General features: G+C 44.1%; 1 protein-coding gene across 4 annotated transcripts; it reads right to left on the bottom strand.

The window, feature by feature from the left end:
- Window positions 1–3,736: 3,736 nt before the first annotated feature.
- UBA52 (ubiquitin A-52 residue ribosomal protein fusion product 1) lies at window positions 3,737–10,119 on the bottom strand. Of its 4 annotated transcripts, none has more exons than XM_081334189.1 (5): window positions 9,939–10,119; window positions 8,124–8,234; window positions 6,747–6,833; window positions 5,809–5,911; window positions 3,737–3,971 (listed from the first exon to the last, which is right to left on the bottom strand). In XM_081334189.1, exons 2-5 carry the CDS (start codon window positions 8,224–8,226, stop codon window positions 3,878–3,880), a joined length of 387 nt encoding a protein of 128 aa, XP_081190315.1. In that variant the 5' UTR covers window positions 8,227–8,234; window positions 9,939–10,119; the 3' UTR covers window positions 3,737–3,877. The 4 variants fall into 4 exon arrangements, with proteins under 4 accessions (XP_081190315.1, XP_081190316.1, XP_081190317.1 ...); XM_081334190.1 differs by having other exon boundaries at window positions 8,124–8,241; window positions 9,949–10,103; XM_081334191.1 differs by having other exon boundaries at window positions 8,124–8,241; window positions 9,914–10,102.
- Window positions 10,120–13,140: the final 3,021 nt, after the last annotated feature.

Below are 13,140 nucleotides of genomic sequence, written 5' to 3'. Positions count from 1 at the left end.
GCTCTTCTGTACTTAAAGTCTACGTTCTTCTTAGACAACCTGCCCTTCCTTCCGGGTAACCCATATGAGCCCGAATCTTTGCAACAGGGTGCTTTGCTGCCCCCTGCCGGCCAGACGGACTCATAACAAATCATTGAGCTGGCGTTTGGCTGGGGATGGCTAGCAAATCTGAACTAAATGGCTAGTTACCACTTTTTTTATTTTTATTTTAATTCCATTTATATCCCGCCCTTCTCCGAAGACTCAGGGGGGCTTACAAGCTTAGCAGTAGCCTTCATTCTATGTATATGCCTGCTTATTAGGGCTTTCATACACCCCCCCAAGCGGCATTATTACAAAGTCAGCTTAATTGCCCCCAACAATCTGGGTCCTCATTTTACCTACCTGGGAAGGATGGAAGGCTGAGTCAACCTTGAGCCTGGTGGGATGCGAACCTGCACTAATTGCAGGCAGCTGGTGTTACTTAAGGAGGCATTAGCCCACTGCTCCACCAAGGCTCTACTTTAGCTCCTCCGATAATAATAATAATAATAATAATAATAATAATAATAATAATAATAATAATAATAATAATAATAATAATAATAATAATAATAATAATAATAATAAGAAGAAGAAGAAGAAGAAGAAGAAGAAGAAGAAGAAGAAGAAGAAGAAGAAGAAGAAGAAGAAGAAGAAGAAGTTGTTGGAAGGGACCTTGGAGGTCATCTAGTCCAACCCCCTGCTCAGGCAGGAAACCCTATACCATTTCAGACAAATGGCTGGCCAGTCTCTTCTTAAAAACTTCCAGTGTTGGAGCATTCACCACTTCTGGAGGCATTGAATAAAAGCATCCTAATATTCATCATTTATTATCATTATCATCATTATCATTATCATCACACAATCAGCCAGATGTTCAAACTGGATTGGGCAATTTTTGTCTACCTATCGAGTCCTTACCAAGGACCTGGGATAGGCAGATGTGGATGTTTGATGGTATTACAGATATCGTGGCAGGATGGAAGCTGTTCCCAGTAAAGCTGCCTTTTGCAATTGACTAATGGCAAATTTGTCAATGCCAACGGTGTTCAAGTGGTGCTCCAGTTGTTTTGGGATTGCACCAAGGTGCCTATTACTATTGGTACTACCTTTTCTTTTTAAAGAAAAAGATTTATTGATTTTTCCCCATACATTCAATAGTACTCATTCAACAAACATGCTGTCTGAATTTACATTTGCTAATACATATTTAGTTCTTAATCCTTTATTCTTTCCTCTAGCTATCGATAAAATAAATCCCAAGTATAATACTTTGTTTCTTCTTTTTCTTTCAGCCTCAGAGTCAGCCTATCCATCTCCACACATTCTAATATTTTTTAAAATTATTTCTTCATCTGATGGTATTTCTTCATTTTTCCAATATAATTCTTGCCGCTGTTGTAACGTATAAAATCAATATGCTTCATTTATCAGTCTTTTCTGGCATTATACCTAATAAAAAAAGTTCAGGTTTAAAATCCACGTATTCCCCCATCTTTTCTAGCCAGGAATGTATCTTTTCCCAATAACTCTTTGCTTTGGCACATGTCCACCAAACATTGTAATAAGTGCCTGACTTATGTTTGCATTTCCAACATCTGGTGCGCCAGTTGCACCCCTATCTGGACCGAGATGCCCTACGTACGGTCACTCATGCACTCGTTACCTCTCGGATAGATTACTGCAATGCTCTCTACATGGGGCTGCCCCTGAAGACCACCCGGAGGCTTCAGCTGGTGCAGAATGCGGCCGCGCGGGTAGTGATGGGAGCATCCCGATACTCCCATATTACACCCCTCCTGCGTGAGCTGCATTGGCTACCAGTTGTCTTCCGGGCGAGATTTAAGGTGCTGGTACTTACCTTTAAAGCCCTACATGGCTTAGGCCCGGGATATTTGCAGGACCGGCTGCTACCGGGGACGACTTCCCATCGCCCAGTGCGCTCACACAGAGAGGGCCTCCTCAGGGTGCCGTCGGCCAATGTCGGCTGGTGACCCCCAGGGGGAGGGCCTTCTCTGTGGGAGCACCAGCCCTTTGGAACCAACTCCCCCCTGAGCTTCGGATGGCCCCGGACCTCCGGTCCTTTCGCCGCGACCTCAAAACTTTTTTCTTCCATCAGGCTGACCTGGATTGATGATGGGTTTTTAAATATGTTTTAATTTTTATTTTTTTAACTGTGTAGTTAATTTATTTTGGGGCTGTTATTTAATTCTTTAATTTTTGTATTGTTTTTATTGTTGTTAGCCGCCCTGAGTCCTTCGGCATATAAGTCCCAAAAATAAATAAATAAATAAACAAACAAACATCTATCTGACATGTTTTTAAACATTTTTGATAGTCTTGCTGGTGGCAAGTGCCATCTATAAAACATTTTATATAAATTTTGTTTATAAGGTTTATAGGGTTAGGGTTAGGAAATTGACTGGCCCCACGTCCCGCTTTTATTATTTTTACAAATAACTCAAGGTGGCAAACATATCCAATACAACCCTCTGAGTTGGATTTGCCCGAGAATGACTGGCCCAAAGTGACTCAGCTGGCTTTCATGGCTAAAGTAGGTCTTGAACTCACAGCCCACAGCTTTCTAGCCTGGTGCTATAGTACTAATATAGGATATTATTGCAATCCTGTACGATAATGGGAGCCAAAAATAAGGAGCCTGGAGGTTATATTGTATAAATGGCTAAGGGCATTTGGTACGTTTAACCTAGTGAAGGCTTAGGGGAGACACAATAGCTATCTTCCGATACTTGAAAGGTACCACAGGCAACAGGGCATTGATTTATTGTCCATAGCATCCAAGGGCTGGACAGGAAATGAGTGGAAATCTGTCAGAGGAATGGTCAACCTGGAAATACAAAATGATTTTCTGACGGTCAAAATGATTAATAAATGGAACAGCTTTCCTTCTGGACTTGTGGGTGCTCCATCACTGGAGGTTATCAAGAAAAGATTGGACAATTTGTCTGGGATGGTATAGGGTCTCCTGCGTGCAGAGGGGGCTGGACTAGAAGACCTCCAAGGTCCCTTCCAGCCCTATGATTCTATGGAGATTTGGGATATGCTACCTGAAAAGAACTGGAATAATGTAAACCACCGTCTTACCACTTTTCCCCCAGAAATGCATTCTGATTCATTACAGATCACTTCCATTACCCAAATCAGTCTAGTTCAAAGTTACTAAAAGGATTACATGCAACCAAATACTGTACAGGGAGTCGACTTGTGACTGTAATTGAATCTGAAATTACGGCTTTAAGTTGTGCTGGTTGTTAAGCAGGTCACCCTGTGAACCATGCTCGATTTTGCAAACCTTTTTTTGTGGCAGTTGTTAAGCAAATGCAGCAATCGTAAAGCAAATGTGGTAGTTAGGCAAATCTATTGTCTGCAATAGGCTTTGGGGGGGCGGCAAAAAACCCTCAAAATAATGTTGCAAATTGCAGTCACGCGACCACCAAATGCTGCAAATAACCGTGAGGGCTAGTTGCCGAATGCCCAAAATGTGATCAGGCGACTATGGGGGGTGGGGGGAAGGAAGGGAGAGCCGTGGTAACTTTGAATCTGAATCACAAGTAGCTCTGGGGAGGTCTATCATAACTTAAAACAGTTGCCAAGTAACTGGTAAAGGACTACCTGCATCCCTTTTACAAGGTGGAAGCCTTGCTTCATAGCCTGCAGCTGCAATTCAGGCATGAAATGAAGAGGGAGAGACAAATTTGGTGCGCTGAATGTTTTATTCCAACTGGCAGGGGAAAAAATGGCCTCTGGCGGGAGGAAGGAAGATGAATTGCGTTGCCGCAGGAACACCACAGCCAGGTACTAGGAGAAGGGATGGGGGCAGCTCCCGCCCTGCTTTTTACTTGACCTTCTTCTTTGGGCGCAGGTTGTTGGTGTGGCCACATTTCTTCTTACGACAATTCACAGCACGGGGGTGCAGGCGGGCATAACATCTAGAAGGGAGAAGAAAAAAAAAGACGGGGGAAGGAGTCTAGTTACTGGCACAGGCTTACGCATTTGAACACTCCAGCTTTGCACCTGGGAGTGGACTGTGGTTGCAGAAACCACTCCTGCCTTGATGTGACAACAGATGAATCAATAAAATGTTCTTACAAGAGGGACCCCCACTTTCAGACTAAAGTAGTCAAGTAAGCTGCGGTCCTCCCACTGGTGCTGGACTTAAGCTGCTCACCCCTGACCATCTGGCCAGACCGAAAGGAAAGCAAAGTCCAAAATACAGCAAGATACTTTTTTCTTAAGTTTCTGCATGCCTGTTCTAAACGCATAGCATCCCTTATTTGCCGCATGACCATACAAACACCACATAATACTGAGCCTTGGTGGAGCAGTGGGCTAATGCCTCCTTAAGTAACACCAGCTGCCTGCAATTATTGCAGGTTTGCATCCCACCAGGCTCAAGGTTGACTCAGCCTTCCATCCTTCCGAGGTAGGTAAAATGAGGACCCAGATTGTTGGGGGCAATTAAGCTGACTTTGTAATAATGCCGCTTGGGGGGGAAGCCCTAATAAGCAGGCATATACATAGAATGAAGGCTATTGCTAAGCACATTTGATTTGTGCTTAGATTGTAAGCCACCCTGAGTCTTCGGAGAAGGGCGGGATATAAATGGGATTAAAATAAAAAATAAAAATAATGCAAGGTTTGTGTTCAAAGTAGTAGTTCTTTTTCCAATTAAGCCAGAAATGGCTTATCTGGACCTCACTGGAAGTATTCCAGCATTGTATCGCATCCTCCTGGAACTGCCCAAACTCCAAAGGTCTTTATTTCAAGCTGGAAACACCCAGCGTTTCAACCTCAGAGCGTTTCTGGAAGTGATGAGGAGGAAGAGGAAGAGCAGATTTATATGCTGCAATGTAACACCTAAAGGAAAGGTTCCAAAATGGGGGCTTTTGAATTTGAAATGCTTGGTGCAACCCCTACAATCTACCATCAAGAATCAAATGCTGGGAATGAACAACAGGACGCTTCTTTGTTCACATTCCCCAATAGAATATTTCAGAGAGCAACTTCTGCCCATTATCAAGAGCAAGAAATTAAGCTTGCAGTGTATAGTGTCATGGGTTTGCAAGGCCAAATGATACAAAGGTAGGAAAAAAACATAACCTGACAAGATTATTATTTTACTGACGTGTTGCTCTGCGACCATAATAAAGATGGAAATTGAATTATTTTACTGAGGAAGAAGCAAAATACAGTGAAATGATTGCCTTTCGGGTTTTTAGTCACAGCTATTGCAATGAAGCTGTTAAAAGGCAGGCAGTCCTTGAATTACGGCCATCCAAAGTCATGCCGAACCGCCCCCAAAAGCTACTCAATATCTGATTTTGAAATTACGACCACCACAGCTGCCTTCCTCCCCGCCCCCCGGTCATGTGATTGTATTTTCCAGCAAAAACACCGAGTAAAATGGATTTGCTTAATGACCGCTGCAAAAAATTAAGATTAGACTGTACGTTGGGGACTATGTACATCTCCCTTGATGTTACTGAAGTTCCCCCCCCATCATCCAAGCATTTTCCAGTCCTCTAGTTTAGGGGTCCCCAGCCTTGGCCACTTTTAAGACTTGTGGACTTCAACTCCCAGAATTCCCCAGCCGGCTGGAAAATTCTGGGAATTGAAGTCCGCAAGTCTTAAAAGTGGCCAAGGCTGGGGACCCCTACTCTAATTGTGTGGGATGTCACATTCCCTAAACCGGTGTGGCCCAAATCCTACAGTTCAGTCTTAAGAGCCTGCATTTTCCTGGAACCGCCCACGCCCCGTGGGACATACTTGCGGCAGATCATCTTGTCACAGTTATACTTCTGGGCCAGCTGACGGAGCGAAGGCTCAATAATTCCTCCACGGAGGCGCAGCACCAAGTGAAGAGTAGACTCTTTGGCGGGGAGAAAGATGGAAAGAAGATTAACAGCGCAGACCAGGGTTTGCAGAAGCTCTGACAAAGGGGAGAGTCGGGATTCGCCATTCTAGAAACCAGATCCCAGAAGCCAAGGAGAAAATGGACACACCCGCCCCCAGGAACACGGAACACAAAATGGCCTTCAGTTGTTCGATGTTCCCTATTACGCTCTGCAAAGTATCCAAGGCCAGAGGGGATCCTTTTTTTGGCAGAGAGCCTGGAGATCGATGGTGAATCACAGCCAGGCTGGACAAACTGAAACACTGCAAGTTGCTATCCAAGCTTCCAGCCAGAGCAGGATGTTCTCATCATCCTTCAGTCTTGCCAGTTACCCTCGCGCAATAATGAGTATGATGTTGAAAACAGGAATATCTTAATCTTAGGAGAAAACACAGCAAGGTGTGTTTGTGTGTGTGTGTTATCCATTTATCCTGCCTGTGATCTAACTCAAAGCTGTCATCCCTACGCAACGTTACTCTTGAATGTTAGTCAAGTCAGTGGAAAAATTCAGCCCACAGTCAGCGCTGAGATGTTTGCTACTACAGCAAATTCATTTTTTACATTCAACCTTCGGAAACAGTCAAATCAGGATTGTAACAGCCTCGAAACATTTAAACTAAGAGCCCTGTTTTCTACTAGCTGCAAGTGCTGTTCTCTTTCTAGGGGCAAGAGGCACTGAAAATGTCTTGAATTTGGTTCCGATTTGTACGTGTGTTTCTGGCAAATATGATGTCCCATATAACAAACCAAGGCTAACTTAGGAGCTTTTCCAAATGGAGGAGAAAGAAGAGATGGGTCATCAGCACGATACCTTTCTGGATATTGTAATCTGAGAGTGTACGTCCATCTTCCAGCTGTTTTCCCGCAAAGATCAGACGCTGCTGATCAGGAGGAATGCCTACAAAACAAAGGTTTTGTATAGAAATCAATTGTCTAAGGCAGACATGGCGGAGAATTTCATTTTTATTCTGACAAAACCAACAGCTTTCACACAGGTCCTTCTCTCAAGTAAAGCTGCACTAGACCATGGACAGACCTTAACAATTATTTAGAATGATTGTTCTCCATGTGATGGACAAGAAAACATAGCTTGCTTATGACCATAGAAGAAGTCTCTTAGTTTCAACAACGCTGTACCTCAAGAACAAGGGTCTTCAAACTTGGCCCTTTTGTGACTTGTGGACTTCAACTCCCAGAATTCCTCAGCCAGGCTGGCTGAGGAATTCTGGGAGCTGAAGTCCACAAGTCACAAAAGGGCCAAGTTTGAAGACCCCTGCTCAAGAGAATATTTACATTTTAGTAACATACTGAAAAAAAATGTTTAAAAGTGACTTCCACACACGCACATGAGACAGGAGAAACCTGACAGCTATTCATAGTAAAGATGGAAGAATTCCAACATTTGGAGGACACATTTGGCTATTAATAATATTAACTATCCCTAATTCTAAATTCCATCTTGCTTCCCACATTACACAGAAGGATGTACACATATGAATCAATGGATCTACTTCTTCAGATCTTTATCCCAAGACCTTGTTTTCTGCATTACTTTAAAGTCAGGAAAATGTTATTCTGGGCCTGGGCTTATCTATGGAAGCTCTGAATTAAAGAGCATTCTCTTGCCCAAAAATTTGTTTTGGTACCTATTTTTTCCATCTTCCTGGATCCTTGTTTAAGTTATTTCCACTCATTTAAAGTTAAGCCTTTTAAAATTTCAATTAATCGTTCTCTTCCTGCTGCCTTTTCAAATCAGTTTGCCTTCTTATGGATTTCATTCATTATAAAAGTCATTGTTCTAGAAAAACAGTGCTTCAGTAACCCTTTCTGGGACAGAGAATGTGCAGATCAGGAGTACAACCAAGCAGAAGTCAATCTTTTTAAAGCACTGGCAGTCTTGACGCTTTCCAACAGGCTGTATCCCTGACAATGTTTGATAAAACCACCCCAACCACACAGTAATGCTGGCTAGGATGAATAACCATTTTGTGCAAAGAAATCTGGAAAGTACAGCTCCATCTCAGTTGGCAAAGCTCTGCTTTGATCTTCAGTGTATACAGAAGCCCAATTAGTTCCCACAATAGCGCAGTTCACCAGATTGCAGCTCTGGAGCATCTCCAGTGCATGCAATGTGTTTGTCTCTTGGCGGCATGAAAGCTGTTCTATCAGGTTGGTACTTAAATCTCACCTTCCTTGTCCTGAATTTTTGCCTTGACATTTTCAATTGTGTCACTTGGCTCCACCTCAAGGGTGATGGTTTTGCCGGTGAGGGTTTTCACAAAAATCTGCATTGTGGCAGCTGTTACCTGGAGAATGTAGAGAAGTGACAAATGAACCAAGGTTTGGTCTTAAAAAAATATATGTATATATCTTCCTCACCCTGCCCAGTAGGGGACAGCAGCTGACAGCAATAAAAGAGCACAACCCAATTCTGACATCACTGTACACTGTACACCTACATAATTGGAAGTCCAGACATCTTGAAGTTGTGAAAGTCAAGAAATACTAGTCTAGGCATTACAGACACACCCACAGAAACCCTAGATATATGCCCCCCATATATTTAGAACACACTAGTATCTGCTTAACTAATCGCCCATGCTCTACATGTATTTTGTGGGAATGCACTTACACAATCCTATTTCTTGTTATATCTTCTGTATTATACATACATACATACATATATATACATATTCATCTATAACCCTAAAACTACAGCTCTCCTTTCCTCATAAGGCCCCACATCCAATGGCATCACTCAGTTGACCCTGATGACACAGATAATAGTCCAGGTGGCCTGAACGATTCTCTTTAAAAAAAATGCAAATTCCCCAACATCCAGTCAGAGCTGAAGAAGCTTCTTGGATGAGAAGCAAAACATCTTCAAAGAAAAGCAAGAAAGTCCAGTTGCCTGTTGAAAAAGCACCTTTGGAACAACCATGACCTGGATGACTGAGAATCTCCACAGACAAAATAATCCTTTAAAGGTCTATGGAACTGAGAGAAAGTAACCAATGTCAGGCTATATGTTCAGAATGCCACATAAAATGTCTGTATTACCCTTGGGCTTATAATAGCGAGACAGAGTATAGACAGTCCTCGGCTTACAACCATTTATTTGAAATTACAATGGCCCTGAAAAGTGACTTATGACCAGTCCTCGGGTGACCGAGAATCTCCATAGAGACTCGTTTCCTCATACTATAAAGGTAAAGGTTCCCCCGCACATGCGTGCTAGTCGTTTCTGACTCTAGGGGCCAGTGCTCATCTCCGTTTCAAAGCCGAAGAGCCAGCGCTTGTCCGAGGACGTCTCCGTGGTCATGTGGCTGGCATGACTAGACGCCAAAGGCGCACAGAACGCTGTTACCTTCCCACCGTAGTGGTCCCGATTTTTCTACTTGCATTTTTACGTGCTTTCGAACTGCTAGGTTGGCAGAAGCTGGGACGAGTAACAGGCGCTCACCCTGCTACGCGGCACTCGGGATTCGACCCACCAAACTGCCGACCTTCTGATCGACAAGCTCAGCGTCCTAACCCACTGAGCCACCGCATCCCTCATACTATATCTTTCCCCAAATCCCCTCGTACATTTTAAACACTTTAAGCATGGCTCTTCAAACCTGGCCCTTTTATGCCTCGTGGACTTCAACTCCCAGAATTCCTCAGCCAGGCACGCGTGCCTGGCTGAGGAATTCTGGGAGTTGAAGTCCACGAGGCATAAAAGGGCCAGGTTTGAAGACCCCCTGCTCCATAGCTATGTAAATGCTACCCCATATAATGGCAGCTACAACTCTGGCTGAACCCAAGCCAAACTGGGAAGGGGGACCACTAGGAAGCCCCCGGGGTGGGGTCCCAGCGAGGGAGTGGCTGAAGCTTCCCAGAAGGCAGTGGTCAGCCACCCCCTACTGTTGCCAAGAGGAACCGCATGGCTGCGTCCACGAACGCTACAGAAACCCAGCCCGACTCCATCTAATCTACTTTAAAAGCGGATCTGCCGATCGACGGACGCCTACTCGAGTTGTCTCGCTATCTCCGTGCTGAGAGCCACGTAAGGACGCTTCGTCAAAGGGGCCGAGAAAGAAGCGCCCCCTCGCCCGCCCCGAGTGAAGGCCCGGCTCGACCACGCGCCTCCGGCAGGCTCTCCTTACCGAACGGAAAAGAGCGAGCCCCGGGCGGAAGCGGAAACCAGCACCGCTTCCGCCAAATCACTCCTCCCTCCAAACCCCGCCCCCCGCCCGCCCGCTTGCCCGCTCGCGGCCTACGTCACAGTCGTCGCCCCGGTCACCACGGCAACGCCTAACCGCAATCACGCCTCCCGGAAGCAATGCGCTTCATAGAGTTATGAAGACGTGTGTGCGAGAGCCCTGCAGCTTTTTTCTTTTCTTTTTTTTGGTGGGGAGGAGTAGGGTGGAGTGGATTGTGAGCTTCTCATTGGTGAAGATGGAATCTGATGCTTTCAGAAATTGTGGCTGCCCCACTAACTGAAGGCTTGCAAGAAGAGACTGGACAATTTATGTATTTTTTATTTTATTTTATTAGATTTATATACCGCCCTTTCCCGAAGGACTCAATCGTTTGTCTGAAATGATACTGTGCAAGGGTCGGGAAACTGTGGCCCTTTTATGACTTGTGGACTTCAATTCCCAGAATTCCTCAGCCAGCTATGCTGTCATAAAAGGGTCATAGTTCCCCACCTCTGTATAGTGGCTCCTGTTCGTGTGGGCTGGACTAGATGACCTCCAATGTACCTTCCAACTCTAGTATTCTGTGTTCTTTCTCTCTTTCTCTCTCAGACATTTATATAAGAAGCAATTTTTTTTATGGTGGGTGGAGTGGAAATCATAAAATATCTAAAAGTGCAATGCAATTCTAAGCTGCCAGATCTGAGGTGCAATAACTGGCATTGTTCTGCCTCCCTTGGCTGTCATCCAGTGATCCCCTGGAGATTGGCAAGCCAGTCTGCTCACTCCAACATTACCTGTCTCCAAGATTTTTGTCCTGATGTATCACTTCATGTTTGACATGCCCAAGTGGTCTCCCCTCCAAAGACTAACCATGTCTGCTTAGCTTTTCAAAAGTAACCAGAGTTGGTTAGATGCTACCATCCACTAAGACTGACTCTGAAGAAAGATGGGATGTAAATCCAGAGCAATTCTGGAAGATAAAGTCCACATAGCTTAAAGTGGCTGAGGTTGAGAATCATTAATTTAGCCTAGAGCAGGGGTCGGCAACCTCGGCTCTTTTATGACTCGTGGACTTCAACTCCCAGAATTCCTGAGCCAGCATAGCTGGCTCAGGAATTCTGGGAGTTGAAGTCCACGAGTCATAAAAGAGCCGAGGTTGCCGACCCCTGGCCTAGAGCAAAAGAAAATACAGGCTGAATTAATTTAGACAATGTGCTGATCACAAAGCCTTGTTTACCAGCAACCTTATGTCTTAATACCGTCATGAATCCTATTATTGATTCCTTTAGCAACCTGCAGTCAGGGAAGGAGAGCAGTGGGCCACATTACAAGATTGTTGTACATTTATTTTCTCAAAATTAGATCCTCCAAGATGTAACTTCCATGCTGTACATGTGATGGATAAGGAATCTGATAATGAGATGCCTAGGAATGGTTATAGTGTTGGGGTGCCAAATTATATATATTTAGCAAGGGGACATAAGAGGGCTTGTGGCTTGTGATGGATATACAAGTGGCAGCTGTGACTGAGGGCTTCTATATTCTCTGCTCTTCAGATAACCGTGGAAACTGGGCTTTAGGGGCAGCTGGGTTTGTTAATTAAGAGAGAGTTCTTTGCCCATCGCAAAATATGAATATCCAGGTAATTCAGGCAAAGCAAAAATCATTTATTAAAGGGGGGGTTAAGTCTTTTTATAGCAAGCAATCAAACAATAAAAGGCACTGATTGCATGTGAGACTTGAGCAGTGGAAAACAAGTAATTCTAGATAACATTCAACAAGCGGCAAATGTATTAGTTATATTACACTTTCCCAGCTGGGTTTGTATCTTTCTTAAAACATGCGAGTACATTCAAGGACTTTCAGAATAAGTTTTCTATTATTTTGTGCTGAAAGCACAAGTTCTATGCATGCCAAAAGAAATAGCCTTGGCTAAGAAGGAAAAAAAATCATGTTTTCCTGAAGTTAAAAAAAGGCCTAGACAGCTGTTTTGAAAATGCTAACATAACCTTTTTACAATGCTAATAACAAAGCCTAAAATTCTAGGCAACAGATCTGTGGATTCAATCAGCAGGTTGGCATGGAGTCTCTGATGCTTTATCATTCTTGGGGACTTCAATCTTCTCCCAGCTCAACACACAGGACATACCTGGTTTTTATCTTGGCTCAGTTGTTCACCAGAGCACCAGAGGGAAGGATGAGAAACAATGGTTGGAAGCTGATCAAAGAGAGAAGCAACCTGGAATTAAGGAGAAACTTCCTGACAGTGAGGACAATCAACTAGTGGAACAGCTTACCCCCAAAAATCGTGGGCGCTCCATCTCTGGAAGTTTTTAAAAAGAGACTGGACAATCACCTGTCTGAGATGGTACTATAGGTCCTCCTGCTTGAGCAGGGGGCTGGACTAGAAGGCCTCCAAGGTCCCTTCCAGCTCTATACTATTCTACAGTACAGTTGCAACATAGTCACAAGGCGGAGGTCATTACCATCAGAACCTCTTCCAAAACGAATACGTTATTATTTTTCAGCTTGCTTGAGCTATCTCTTCCTTGGAAGGGAGATAGGATTATTAGATTGGTCCATGCCAGATACTTGAGATGGGGGGTGGTGGTCAGAAAGTATTTGGAGGATCCTGAGATCTTGCTGGGCTGTTTATGTGAGATCTTAGCTCAGTCACAGATCCTACTAAAGGAGGAGAGGGCAGCTATGCCCTGGAAGATATTGCCTAAATCCAATTTGTGCACCAACATGCTGTCTATCACTGGACCAAAAAGCCTTCTTAGAGTTCCTCATGCCTCGGTCACCTCACAAGTGGACTACTGCAACATACTTTTCATGGGGCTGCCCTTGAAGATTCTTCGGAACCAACTAGTCCAGAAAGGAGCAGTATGAGGAGTGATGGCCAGACCTTACTATGGCCATGTGTTACCTCTAGTTTGTGAGCTGAACTAGTTATAAGTAGACTTCTGAGCAGTGTTTTTTTTGTAAAAAAAAAAGAGGTGCTGGAACTCACACACATCA

The sequence above is a fragment of the Vipera berus genome, assembly GCF_964194415.1.
Source record: "Vipera berus genome assembly, chromosome: 1".
Classification (NCBI taxonomy): Eukaryota; Metazoa; Chordata; class Lepidosauria; order Squamata; family Viperidae; genus Vipera; species Vipera berus.
This window is presented reverse-complemented; position numbering and strand designations above follow the sequence as displayed.